General features: G+C 41.4%; 1 protein-coding gene and 1 long non-coding RNA gene across 4 annotated transcripts in view; one reads left to right on the top strand and one right to left on the bottom strand.

The window, feature by feature from the left end:
* The window catches only part of LOC129707022 (tektin-3-like), a 51015-nt gene that overhangs the window by 17517 nt on the left and 18531 nt on the right, over positions 1–14967 (top strand). For all 3 annotated transcript variants that reach the window (XM_055651753.1, XM_055651750.1, XM_055651751.1), the window contains exons 5-6: positions 4968–5111; positions 11510–11732. In XM_055651753.1, the coding sequence (XP_055507728.1) occupies positions 4968–5111; positions 11510–11732 (367 nt within the window). The remainder of the gene's footprint in view (positions 1–4967; positions 5112–11509; positions 11733–14967) is intronic.
* Positions 7592–14967, bottom strand: part of LOC129707023 (uncharacterized) — a 33255-nt gene continuing 25879 nt past the window's right edge. Inside the window, exons 2-3 of the long non-coding RNA XR_008725131.1 lie at positions 9171–9314; positions 7592–8161 (exon numbers count right to left, since the gene is read on the bottom strand). This is a non-coding gene — a long non-coding RNA (uncharacterized LOC129707023). The remainder of the gene's footprint in view (positions 8162–9170; positions 9315–14967) is intronic.

Below are 14967 nucleotides of genomic sequence, written 5' to 3'. Positions count from 1 at the left end.
TCAATATTGGGAAAATTAAAATCCCCTACTAGGACCCTATAGCTGAAACCCTATAATCCAGGCAGCATTCTGGTAAATCACCTCTGCACCCTCTCCGAAGCTTCCACGTCTTTCCTGTAAGGGGCGACCAGAACTGCGCACAATACTCCAAATGCAACCTCAACAAAGTCTGATAGAGCTGCATCATGACTTCCTGACTCTTATATTTCATGCCCTTAGTAATGAAGGCAAACATACCATATGCCTGATTTACCAAACTATCTACTTGTGCTGCCACCTTTTGTGAACGAAGAACTTGGCCTCCAAGATCCCTCTGCACATCAATGCTGATAAAGGTTTTGCCATTAATTGTATACTCTCTTCATGCATTCAACCTCCCAAAATGCATGTGACCAAGTCCTCATGAATCCCATACTTCTGAATCTTCTAGATCAGCCTACCACGAGGGACCTTATGAAAAGCCATACTAAATTCCATGTATACACCATCCATCGCCCTACCTTCATCAGGCTCCTTTGTCATCTCAATAAACTCAATCAAGCTAGTGAGACACAACCTGCCACGTACAAAGCTGCTGTTGCATAATGAATGCCATACTCAGATGTTTATCTGTTCAGGAGCAGAATTGAGGAATTTAAGGACCTGATGATGATTAAGTGCTATTTGGAGTAGAAGTAATCCACAGTTGGGAACTATTGAAGGGATATATCAGTGAAGGCATCTGGCTAAGGGTGAAAAATATGTAGCAAGTCATCTCTATAAATATTCTGGAGGTTATTCAAAGTACCATTAAATGGAGAGGTTTGAGACCTTAGTAGATGGTTTTAAAATGTTTAGGAAAGCAAGGCTTGTTATCTTTGATAGGCACAAAGTGCTGGAGTAATTTAGCGGGTCAGGCAGCATCTCTGGAGAAAACGGATGAGTAACGTTTTGGGTCGGGACCCTTCTTCAGTCTGCCATCTTCCGTCACCCATCCTTTTTCTCCAGAGATGCTGCCCGACCCGCTAAATTACTCCAGCACTTTGTGTCATTCTTCAGTATAAACCAGCATCTGCCATTTCTGTTCACACGCTTCCAGTTATCTTTGGTTAGCTTCCATCTCTGGAGGCTAGTGAATAACTGATAGCAGTCACAATTGGTGATCCACTCATCCACTGATTCTCTATATTCCAATGGAATTAGTGAAGGTGGACACGAATCAATTTAAGCAACCACAAAAAGGGTGCGTTTAACAAGTTTTTTTAATAGCCGTAATGAATTTGGGCGGATTAATTACTTGATATGTTGCATTACAATTGTGGGTGCAACCAGTGCAGCTTCTCCAATCATTTTAGTTGGCTGCTTTCATGACATGATTTCTGTCAAATGGCAACACGTTTGATCAGTAAACATTTGGCACCAAGCAATGAAAATGTGTTTCCATACACTTGGATTCTACAGCTACTACATTTCAGGCCTTGGGCTACAAGCGGTATAAGGCAGGGCCAGACAGTCAACGTTGGCATGACGTGCTGCATTAGTACTTGAAGGTCCCTACACCCAAGCCAGCAAACGTTCGCACTTAGAATCTCTGTAAACATCTTGCTGGTTCAGTTTCAGTCTAACTGAACCTTAAATGCAAGTATGGGATTTTTGTAGGTGTGCGCAGAACAAGTTATTCATTTCACCCTTTCCTTATGCTTTGGGCCAATGTAATCACTGGTAAATTAAAAACAAATACCTGTAGTCAGATGAACATAGTAGGGAGGGCTGTCCTGTGCACGGCTGCCCAGCCAGCAGCTGTCTGTCTCTTCATCTTTTTATTTTTTATTTTAGTTAGTTAAGTGTTTTGTTTGGAGGTCTAGACTTTTTTTATGTGGGGGGTGGGGAGGGGGGAAGGGGGAAACTACCTTTCAGGGTCCCTACCTGGTCGGAGAGGCAGCTTTTCTCCGGGCTGCAGCTTCGACCCGTCCTCGCGGCCTACCAGCGGGCCTGGAGTGGCGTTTCCTGTCGGGGACCGCCCAGAACCTCGGCTTCGGCGGCGGCACAGCACTGGAGCGCTATCGCGGAGCGGGCGATGCCTTGCCCGGGTCGCCGCGCTGAAGCTCCGGTGAGCTGAGACCGCCGGGTAAAACATCGCGGAGCTGCGGGTCTGAGGAGCGACCAGCTGCGGGCGGCGGCGCTGAACTTAACATCGGGAGCCTGGGATCTCTCGATGAGATCGCCAGTTGTGAAGCTCCAACCGGCGCGGCCTTGTTGGCTTCGGAAGCCGCGGCCTCCAGTGCGGAAGCGGCCGTTCCAGGGTTCCCAGGCCGCGGGGAGGGCTCTCCCGACGCCGGAGCAACATCACCCGACGAGAACGGCCTGGAACATCGGGCCTCCATAGAGGCAACTGTGGAGGCCTCAATGGGCCCGACTATGGGTGAACTGGGGTTGGGGACTGGACTTTGTGCCTTCCCTCATGGTGAGAGCCACTGTGGGGGGATGTTCTTTGTGTTTAAGACTTTCATTGGTGTTATGTCTGTATTTTTTTTTGTGTGCTGCAAAATGGCAAAAAGCATTTCACTTCACTACACCTTGGTGTATGTGAATGTGACTAATAAAATCCCTTTGATACATTGTTCATTACCGGCTGGCAAACTTAATAAGTCTTCTCAGACCTCTATAAATCTTCTTGTCTAACACAGTGCATTGTGAATGAGAAGAGTTTTATGATAGTAAAACATGTGGTTTTTGCAAATTTTGGCTGGGAACATGAAAAATACCAAGCATTAATCATATCCAAAATACCAAGCATTAATCATATCCAAAATAGTCCCGCACACTCAGTATTTCCTTTTCTTTGCATGTTTTTTTTTGGCCATATTTTGCAAAAGTTTCAGAATTGCCAGTGCTGCTACTTTTCCTGCTAAATATGCCCTTTATTGTGCTATCTGTCCTTAAGGGAACATGAAAAGGAACCATTTAACTGTCAGAAACAGTAATAAAGCAATTACATTACTGAACTAAAGACCTGGGAGTAGACACAAAATGCTGGCGCAGTCTGGTAGCATCTCTGGAGAAATGGGGTAGGTGACGTTTCAGGTCGATACCTTTCTTCAGTCTGAAGAAGGATCTTGACCCGAAACGTCACCTATTTCTTTTCTCCAGCAATGTTGCTTGACCCACTGAGTTACTCCAGCATTTTGTGTCTATCTTCAGTGTAAACCAGCATCTGCAGTTCCTTCCTACACTAAACACTTGGGAAGTTGAGTTCATATTCCACTGTGAGGAATTTAAATTCCGTTGATCAAATGACCTGGAATTAGTATTAATTATGATGTAAATCGTGTTTAAAAAAAATTGTATTGACAGGTAACCTTTGGAGAAGGAAACCAATCATCCTTGCTCATCTGGCCGATATATAATCTAGACCCACAGGAACAGTGTCGGACTGGCCAGGGTGTCAGTTTGCCCTATATCAAGTGGGCCCCTGATGAAGTGGGCCCCCTTTATCTCCTGGCAACCAATATTTTTAGACCCAGTCCGCCACTGCACAGGAATGACATGCGAGTGCCATCGGACATGTGCCAGCAAGCCACTGTTGTATGCAGCATGGAAACTGGCCCTCTGCCCAACTTGCCCACGCCGACTAGTACGCCCCATTTACACTAGTCCCACCTACCTGTGCTTGTCCCCTATCCCTCTAAAACTCCTTTCCAGTAAAGCGATCCAATCCATGCAGTCATATTACTGCAGCAGTTCAAGAAGATAGCAACAGAGAGACTGTAGATTAACCAGGATGTAGCCTGGGTTGGAGGATAGTAGTTGTAAGGGGAGATTGTACAGGCTGGATTTATTCTCACATGAACATAATAAGCTGAGGGGTGAGCTTTGAACATAGAACAATACAGCAGGGGAACAGGCCCTTCGGCCCACAATACTTATGCCGAACATGATGCAAAGTTAATCTCCTCTACCTGTCGTGATCCATATCCCTCCATTCTCTGCATATCCATGTGCAAAGACTTCCACACTGCTATCATATCTGCTTCCACCACCACCCCCAGCAGTGTGTGTACCAAACCCCCACTACTCTCTGTGGGGACAAAAAACCTTGCCCACTCATATTCTTTAAACGTTCTCCCTCTAACCTTAAAGCTATGCCTTCTTGACTTTCACATTGCCACCCTGGGAAAAAGGTTCTGACTGTCTACCTTATATATGCCTCATAATTTTCTCCCCTCAACCTCAGGTACTCCAAAGAAAACAATCTAAATTTGTGCAAAATTGTCTCCTTATGCCTAATACCCTTTAAATCCGACAGTGTTCTGGGAAACCTCTCCTGAGCCTCCACATCCTCAGTGTAGGGGTAACTAGAACTGCACACAATGCCCTGAAAGCAGCCATACCAAAGTTTTATACAACTGCAAGCGACTTCCTATTCCTTAACCTTGTAGGGGTTTATAAAATTGAAAGACATAGAAAGAATAGATGGGCAAAATATTTTTCCCAGGGCAGAGGAATCTAGAATTGGAATGCACAGGTTTCAGGTGAGAAAGGGATAAATTAATACGGGGTAAATATTTGGACTATGTTGCTAGTGGAGGCAGATACAATGAAACATTTAAAAGGCCGTTGGGCAGGTACTTGGATCAGCAAGCAGTAAAGGGATAAAGGGCAAATGGGATTATTGTGTCGGCATTATGATTAGTCCGCCACGAAGACCACTTTCTGTGCTGTACGCTTCTATGATTCTATGAAGATAGAGTATCAATGAATTGCTGACATCACGCAAAAAAATATTGGAGCTGCCTGTTATTTTGCCAGCTTTTCTGCCGAATGGGATTCTGATCATTAATCAGCAGAACAATAGTGGCATTCAAAAACCAAACTGAAATATCTAACCTTTCCACCACTTTTAAACAGCAGCAGGCAGGGTGAATCTTTACTATTTCTTTCAGTGAAGTAACCTTGCAAATATGAACGTTCTCTTCTTATTAATACAGAAATAACAGGGCAGCTCAGCATGAATTGGAACGAGATCTGTGTGATAAATGTTCAGCATACTGGATTGATGATAAAGCGCATCAGATGAAGAACACCTCCGATGGTATCAACTATTACTGTGGAATTGAACAAGTGAACGCTACGTAAGTGTAACAACCCAGTGTGTGATTCTTTGTTTTGGAGAGTGTATGCCTCAGTTTAATATATTCAATGTTAACCCAAGGGCATAAAAAAAGTACAGGATTAACAGTGAAACGCCATTAAACTCACTGTTTCACATGGATTGTTGCAAGAAGGTTGGTGGGAAAAGTGCAAAAACTGAGTCCATGGTAAAAATCGAACAGCAATGTCTAGAAATTATTTTTATGATATGGTCTTGTGGGGATGATTTTGACTTTTCGTGGGAATGTAAACCAGGTGACAGCAAATTGTCAAATTTTCGTTGCAACTCTCCTTTCTATTTACACTGACATTGGCCTGATGGTTCCATTAGAGAGATGGGCTGAAAATTTATTGTTAGCAGTGTGCAATGTCTAATAGTACCGTGATCCTGCAAAAATCCTCTATCCATGCTCTTTTTTGCTGCAGCTGACGATTTTAGTTTGAAGCATGGTAGTTGGGAGAGCATTTCACCACACCTGAACTGTGTCATGTTTATTTAGTTTATTGTCACATGTATCGAGGTACAGTGAAAGGCGTTGTTGCGTGCTAACCAGTCAGCAGAAAGACAATGCTTGATTACTATCGAGCCATTCACAGTGTACAGATACATGATGAGGGAATACTTGATGCCGATGTGTATCCTCTTTTTCTAAAAGCAGTAAAACATAGAGATCTCACAAAAAGTTGGAGTAACTCAGCGGGACAGGCAGCATCTCTGGAGAGAAGGAATGGGTGACGTTTCAGAAGAAGGGTCTCAACACAAAACGTCACCCATTCCTTCTCTCCAGCGATACTACCTGTCCCGGTTGTGATGTAACTCCTGCTTTTTGTGTCTATGTTCAGTTTAAACCAGCATCTGTAGTTCCTTCCCACATAGAGTGATTTGCACCACATCTTCTAATAGAAACATAGAAAATAGGTGCAGGAGTAGGCCATTTGGCCCTTCGAGCCTGCACCGCCATTCAATATGATCATGGCTGATCATCCAACTCAGTATCCTGTACCTGCCTTCCCTCCATACCCCCCTGATCCCTTGAGCCACAAGGGCCACATCTAACTCCCTCTTAAATATAGCCAATGAACTGGCCTCAACTACCCTCTGTGGCAGAGAAGGTTTTCCTTTAGAGCAAAGCCTCAGTGGAGACCTGCATGGAGAGTATTCACTCAAAAGGCCAATGCATCCACTCCCAGGCTGCTCGAACCTGACTGCATCTGAGATCAAATCTTCCCAGTTTCAGCATGAAACCCAAGGGAAATGTGTCTGTGTTGCACATATCCCTCACATCACATGCCAACAATGATCAAAACTTAAATTGGCATTGGTATTTTTCACATTTTCCTATTGAGTAAAAGTTGGCTGGCACTCCTACTGCAGCTGAAGATAGCATACCTGCTGTCATAAACAAAGGTGTGTCTGCTGTCCTCCACTGACATCTTGGATTTTTTGGTAGAACCGTCAATGATGAATGCAGCCATTAACCCCTGGTCTGTGTTTCTTCACTGGTGGAGATGTTCAAGCACTTGATTTCTACACAATGAGGCACTGGAACTGTTAATTTCTACTTATGTCCATCAGTTATTTGCATATAGATTGAACTGGGTTTCACCCATTTTACAGAAGTATCAAGGACACAACAGCACAAATCTAATTTATGGACTCGGCTGGTGAGATTTACTGAGGTGAAAATGCAACAAAGATTGACCAGATAATTTATTTGAATTCTGAGACTGAATTTGAGGCCTGTCCTTAGTGCCACAGTGATATTTTTGTGCCCAAACCAGACGATGTCCGGTTTCTATCCACTCACCCCTTTGCTCTTCCACTCCCAGCTATATTCTATCCATTTACTGGCTCCTTTTAAAATGCAGTTGCCTTTTTGTAAAAGCTGTGTCAGATCCTTGGTGTTCTGATGAGTGCAGTACAAATTGTCTGATGTGTCTCCCTGATGACTTGGGAAAATGTCAATTGTGAAAGCTTCATGTGTGCAGCCACCCACTTTGCAAAGAGCTATCTTGTTTCAGATGCTATCTGCTGGCAGATGGAAGAACTCTGAGCTAAAATATCTTGAAAAGCAGAGGCAATAGAATCAGCTGTTCAGGTTCCTGTATGAGCACCTGCAAATGCACGGTTTCAAGTAGTGACAAGTGCCAACAAGCCATCTTGAGTGCTTTATCACCTGCATTTGTTGGCATTTATCTCTGCACAACCCGTTCAGAAATTCTGAAAAAATGGAAATGTTCAACTCTACACCAGAACTCAACAGTCTCTTTTGCTGGCTCTGAACTTTACTGATTTCACCAAGTACTTCAGTTCCAATGACTTTACAGCCAAGAGACAAGAGTGTCTGGCGGGATGTGCAAAGCCTTAAGGTTAATCGATGATGGCAGGGGAAAAGGAACTGTAAAACAATTTATATGCAAGGAATGAGAACAATGCAAAGTTGGCAGACTATCCAGGAAAAAGAGAAAAATAAAGCTGCTTTAATTGAGAATAGACATATCATCGACAAAGCAAAGCTGAGTTACACTTTAAGAAAACCGGTATGACACAAGACATCTGCATACACAAACCATACATAAGTAATCTGTGTATCAGTTGTCAACATACTCCCTCAGAAGATCTGGTCTCATGAACATTTAATGAAATTAAACAAATCCAATGATCCTTTTGCACTTCCAGTGTTATCTGTCCCCAAAATCATCCCACGTTTAGGCTTCAAAACTGATAAATCATTTTGTCTTCAAGGACAAATTATATTTAAAGATTAAACAATTCCAATAAAATGACTATTCTGGCTAACACAGTTTAGAAAAAATATACAATACATGTTATGTCTTTGAATAGTTAATGACCACTTAAAAATATATATTTACATAGCGATCATTCACCTGGGATTGGGGCATATTATACAAGTTTTCTGTGTTGGGAATGTCAACCAGTTTTTACCCTTTCCAAAGGAGTGCTTTCTGCTGTAGAAATTCCTTTCCCATGCTTGTGACCCCCTGTCCAACATGAGGAGATTCCAAAAACCTGCAGTATCAAAATAGTAAAGAATTCACAATCCATCTAAAAGCCACTTTTTAGTTTAGTTTAGTTTAGAAATACAGCATAGAAACAGCCTCTTTGGCCCACAGAGTCCATGCCCACCAACACACACACTAGTTCTATTCTACACACCAGGGACAATTTACAGAAGCCAATTAACCTATAAACCTGCACGTCTTTGGGATGTAGGTGGATACCAGATCCTGCAGAAAAAAAACACACGGTCACAGGGAAAACGTACAAACTCCGTACAGACAACACCCAAGGTCAGAATTGAACTAAGGTCTCTGCGTTGTGAGGCAGCAACTCTACCGCTGTACCACCATGCTGCCCACTTTGTAATCCTTGAATCTGTACACGGAAGAAGTCAGACTTGTGGCAGGTCTGATGTCCATCTACTTAAAGTGAAAATGTTTAAAGATAAAATTGCAGAAGAATGCCTGTTTTTTTTCTGATCTTTGGACAGGCCATTGATCACTGGTCAGAAGTTGTTGAACTAGTCAGAATTGAACTTGCATGTCAAAATATACTGGAGTATAATGCATTAAAGCCAATGGAATACTTCTCAATTGTAGTACAGTTTTGATGCAGGAAACACAGCAGACAAGGTGCCTGGAGCAAAGTTCCACGAAGAAATGTGACAAGAAAAAGCTTTATTTATGTTGAAGGAGGGGTAAATATCAGCTTGGCCATCAGGAATAATTCCTTGTTCCTTGAAATGGAGCCATAGATTCTTTTATGTTCGTCCAACAGAGCAGAAAAGACCTTGGTTTACTATCTCCAAAGACAGCATCCCTTGTACTTAACGTAACCCTCCCTTCCTGCTAAACTGGAGACTCAGCCCAGATGTTTAAACTCTAATCTCTGGAGTGGAATTTGAGGCCACAATCTTCTGACTCAGAAGTAAAAGTGCCACCCACTGAGTCATATCTGTCACCAAACAACTCTCGACTGTAAAGCATGCAACTTCATAAAATCCAATTATGTGACTCACCGACTGTGTCCTGAGAATTCCTCGGCTGGATGGGCCATTGATAATTGCTTGGACTGCTCATTGTGAATGTTGGCTCGGACTGTGGACTGAAGATGTCTTTCCAACCTCTCCACTGAAAGCCTGCAACCACTTCCTGCCAAGGACCTTGCATGAAAACAGACACTTGGAATTATCGAGGAGCCGAGTGACTCTGGGGGTTGTGTTGAGGGGAGGTCTAAAACTTCAGAGCACATTAGGACTTAAAGATATTTAATAAATTAAGTTGATTTATCTTTCCCTGCAATGTGGTAGCGCTGTAACAGTCTAAAACCAGAGACAGTTTATCTGTTGATGACTGGGTTATTGTTTGTCCACAGCTGTGGTAATAATCTTCTGATTCCTGTTAGAATGGAGACAGGAGAGAGTTTCCAAAATAAGTACGGACCTGCTCTTACACTTTTCTCAGGAATTTGCCCTGAAACTGTGAAAGAGGAATTGTAGTAAATTGAGCCGAGCTGTGTGTTTGGCTCCGACACCACCAACAGATAAATCTTTCCATCAGCATTGCCATCTCGCCTCCAATAAAAACATTGGAACATTCAGTGCTGGAAAAAGCTGTGAGCAAACATGCATGTTTTTAATAAAAACCAATTGTGGAAGGTCTACAAAATGGGCAGAAGAGTAGTTTCACCTCTTGATCACCTCCAGTTCATTACGGTTTTGATGGTGCAGGGTGTCTACGTTAGTTTAGATTACAGATAGAGTGCAGAAATGGGCTCTTCAGTCCACCGAGTCCACGCTGACTAGTGATTCCTGCACACTAGCACTATCCTACACACTAGGAACAATTACAATATTTACCAAAGCCAATTAACCTACAAACATGTATGTGCTTGGAGTGTGGGAGAAAACCGGAGCACCTGGAGAAAACCCACGCAGTCACCGGAAGAACGTACAAACTCCATGCAGACAGCACCCATAGTCAGGATCGAACCTGGGTCTCTGGCGTCAGCTCTACCACTGCGCCACACGTGCCATCCCTAAAGTTTAAGCGTGTTTACGGTTTAAGCATGGATCTGATTAGCTATGCAGTGTGATTTTTTTTTTTTTAGTTGGAAGGCTTTTGTTAGCAGTGATTTTCATCAGGCAGAACTCTAAACAAATATTACCGTCCTGTAGTGTTGCATGTTTACGTCTTGTTGAATGACCTCACCATTTGTACTGACCACAGCAGAGCCAGTGGCCTCAATTTCCAACATGAAAGGAACAACAAGCTTGTGGTGTCGTGTTTTTTAAAGGAGAAAACCACAGAGGGAATGCAATACATTAAAAAATATATTTCCTGTCCGAAACATCATTTTCCAATCAAGAGCATCTGGCCGCCTTAAATATTTGGCAGAGCAATCCAGCAGGAACATATTGGTATACTTGATTGCCATTCCTTCTCTCTGCTTGTAGAGTGGTGGATTACACTCCGCAGCTCTCAAAGTGGTGATACCAAAGAAGTTATGCCATCCATATCTTTGATCTACAAATTCAATGGGAAATCATCTTGAGCGTGTTCCACCTCCAGTTTAAATCGTTTGGCATGGTGCAAATGCCAAGCAGAATGAGTGCACCAGCACATTGGCTGTCATACAGCACACTGGGAGAGTAAAAGAGATCATCTGGATAAACATGCCTGTCACCATTTAAGCATTCTGAATCATTAACTCTGGTTATGGAGGAATAGAGTTTGTAAACTTGTATTCCCTAACCACAAAGATAAACAACACATCTGTTACGCAACACTGCTGACTCAAAGATCCCTTTGTCTCACTTTGTGTAAGTGGGACACTTTATTTAACTGGTTTCAGTCAGGTACAAGGAAATGTATGGCGGAGCTTCCATCTGCAGATGACTTGAACTTTATGAATAAAAACATCAATAGACAATAGACAATAGGTGCAAGAGTAGGCCATTCAGCCCTTCGAGTCTGCACCGCCATTCAATGTGATCATGGCTGATCAAACACCTGATACAGAGTAGAACTTTTCGTTTGAAAGAATGAATGAATACGTTTATTGGCCAAGAATGTACACATACAAGGAATTGGCTTTGGTGCACCGGCTCACAAGTAACAACATGTAAACATACAGTAAACAATTAAGAATAAAACACAAAACATTAAGAATAAAACATTATAGTTTAAACATGTGAATCAAATAAAATACCAGAACAAAAATAGGCTACAGATTTTATTACAATAAGACGATAGTATTTATTTAATAAAACCATTTTTTATTAATGCTTTAAATTCAAACTGATGAAAATTGCAATTTTTACTTTTAAACCATCATCTGTTATAATTATTTAATTAGGATCTCAAACCCGGGTTCCTGGTTGAAGTATACCGAAGAAAACATTCTGCGTTCACAGTGTGAGCGGGCAGCCTCGTCGAGACTGCGGGACGAGCTTGAAAAGCTTCTGGCTGCTACTTCGGAGGAGTTGTGGAAGCAGTTCAACAATGTCAATCTTGCTTTTACGCACCGCATCTTTGAAATTGGCGACGCCAAGAAAAAGCTACAGATGCACCTGGCAAAGGTAAGGGATGAAAACTGAAAATGTATTTGTATCTGAAAATATATTTGTATCTGAAAAAAAGTGGGATGTATTGGAGGATGCAGTTTTGCCCAAATGTAGTTACTCGAGGAGATGGTAATGTCGAGCCACTTTGAACCTACCCAGGGCTGATGGATCAGAGAATTTTAAGGTATTTCTCGGAATGTTAATGAAGAAATCATACTGTGTGCCAATACCAGAGATATCTTGGGTGGAAGTTATACTAGTTTCCTCTACAGTAGCACTCATGTCCTCAGTGTTTGAGATCATGATTGTCATGGTAGTTCCAGCCTTGTTGTTGTGTATCCAGAGAGATGAAAAATTCCTGTCATAGGAAGGAGGGAGAAACTGATATATTGTGTTTCATAGCAATACATCATTCAACCAATATCCTTAATCCTGTGTCGTATTGAACTGCTTAAGAGTTGTTGGGGCTTTGCTTACCCAACAAGTGAATCACATCCCACTACATCCCTGAATTGAGATATTATTTCCTAAATTTAGGACAATTGAGTAGGTGATGCATATCTTATGCTCTCCTGACATGATCAGAAACTTCAAAATGGTGATCGCAGGTTGCTCATGGCATTTTCACCTTTTGCTCCTGGGATTAGACAGGTAATTTCTAACTAGATGCTTGCTGATGCTGTGTTTGATTTACAGGTGTAAAATGGGAACCAAATGGTTCACTGCAGAACTATGACGTGTACAGTGCTAGTACAAATACTGAGCTAGAGTTTGGTATTCCTGCCATGTTGGTATAGACCTCAAAAGGAGTATCTGATGTCTGCCCTTGAAAGATGTTTTAGTTAATTTACAATACTGCCTGTTTGGTGGTCCTGTTATTAAAGTGGTTTGGCTTTTATTGAGATGGCTGCAATCAGGTCATCCAAGTCTGCCTTTGGACTAACAGGTGGTCCTTAAAAGGAATTGCTACAAGCCACCACCAAACAAGGTGCACATTAGAAATAACCTGAATGTGGAACTTCCATGTGGATGAATACTTCTCGTGACTCTACATTGCAACCATTAGGGGGCTGATGGTCTTCTCTTGTTTGTTATTTCAGCCTCTTTCTCTCCTAATCGCTCTCTTGAATGCCTTGACCATTCTATCAGTCTCAACACAGCCCAGTTCCCAACCCTTCCTCCCTCTTGCGAGATTTAACTTTAGAAACAGAAATGGAAATGGACTACTGATAAGCTCAGATGGTGTGACTGACTGGTGGTCAAATTTCACACTTCTGTGTGTCGAAAATGCCTTGTATCAAAACATGTTTTCAATTTTGTATTAAGTTACGTCAGTACACCCAGCTCTTGGTCATGACATTTTATCACCTCTGGCATTTCTGTTCACAACATTTATTTATGGACAAATCTGGATGTTTCTTGGGACTGGTTTAACCATGCTGCTAAATTTAAGGAAGTGGTCAGGTATTAGCGAAGGACTTTCTTTGTGTTTCTTTGTCTGAACCTGTACATCTTTGTATCTCCTTTGGAATTAATGCTTAATTTATAAGTAATTTTGATCGAAAAAATTACTACCATTTTATACAGTGTCCTGTTCATGACTTAATTCTCAGAAACATCTTTGTTTTATGAGAATTGGCTGGTTAATTTATATTGGACTTTGAAGTGTAACAAGCTTTGCATCCAAAGCAATTTACTGTAATCATTATGCATGACAAATTAATGTTAAAATGAAGACAATCAGGCTTTTTAAATTATGTTCCACTTCACATAGGTCACCGACAACTATTTGATCCTACATCATTCTATAGCAAACATTTTACGTTTTAAACTTTAGACTTTCAAGATACAACCCGGAGCCAGGCCCTTCGGCCCACCGAGTCCATGCTGACCAGCGATCAACCTGTACACTGACACTATCCTACACTCTAAGGACAATTTATAATTTACAAAAGCCAATTAACCTACAAACCTTTTAGGTCTTTGGAGCATGGGAGGAAACTGAAGCACTCGGAGAAAACCCACGCGGTCACAGGGAGAACGTACACATTCCGTACAGACAGCACCCATAGTCAGGATTGAACCTGGGTCTCTGGCGCTGTAAGGTAGCATCTCTACCACTGCATCACTGTGCCTCCCTAATAATGATATTGGGAACAATGGCTGCAAGAATGGTCTTCTTTGTACCTCACTGTACTTGTGCATATGACACTAAACTTACTTGATGTGTCATTATTCACTCCCATTCATATACTAATTCTGGCAATGTGATCAATGGAACGTGTGTATCCACAATCAGGTTTTTGATCTTTGCTTATGGGTAAATAATACATCTAGCAAAGAAAATAAACATTTATTTAAAGTGGATTCTCTAATAAAGTTCAAAACGATAAACACGATCCGTGTTCTCGGGATATCAATATCTAAATCCAAATTTTATTAGTTATTTATGTTATGACATCGGCTGGAAGCTGCATACCAAATCTCGTTGCGTTTATGTGCAATGACAATAAAATATATTATTATTACGTACTATTTTCACCGAGTTGAACAGCAAGTGTCTGAGAAATGTCTGCTGATCCTGTTCTTAAACCGTGCATATTTCCCTTCAATTTAGATAATGCACCCTTCAGCTATCCTGAAGCCAGACAGGTCTGCCCATCTGTGCAAAACTAAAGGGCTGCCAATTGTACAAAATCTCAAAACCAGTGGAAAAAGTTGTCTTTTGTTATACTGCATTTGTGATGGTGCAAGTGGGTAGGTCTGCTGGTTCACAACTCCAGACATTGTAGCAATGTTACAAAATTTTGAGATTTAAAAAATCAAGTCTGCAATTTATCCCATCAGATAAAGCATAACAATAAGTTTAATTTGACACCTAATTCACTTTCATATCTCAAGTAATAAAAAAGTTATGGCCATTTTCATACTCGGAAATTAGCATCTTGTTCCCTATTGATTTTCTATGGACATAACAAAAAAGCTGTGATCGTGGACAGTCAAAAGCCCATAACCTTCTTAAAAATTAAGAGAACTGAATGAAATTTTCAGTTATCATAGATTGAAGCATTCTGAAACAAATATTAAATAATCTTACTTGGATGATCTGAAATTAAAGCATATAATTAGTTAGTTACCCAATTGTTGCTAATTTCAAACTTCAATTACTAGATCTAAACATCTATCCATTTCTTAATAAATGTTTAACATTTTTAAATAGCCCAAGTGTCCAAATAATATTCACAAATAA

The sequence above is a fragment of the Leucoraja erinacea genome, chromosome 20, assembly GCF_028641065.1.
Source record: "Leucoraja erinacea ecotype New England chromosome 20, Leri_hhj_1, whole genome shotgun sequence".
In the NCBI taxonomy this organism is placed as follows: domain Eukaryota; kingdom Metazoa; phylum Chordata; class Chondrichthyes; order Rajiformes; family Rajidae; genus Leucoraja; species Leucoraja erinaceus.
This window is presented reverse-complemented; position numbering and strand designations above follow the sequence as displayed.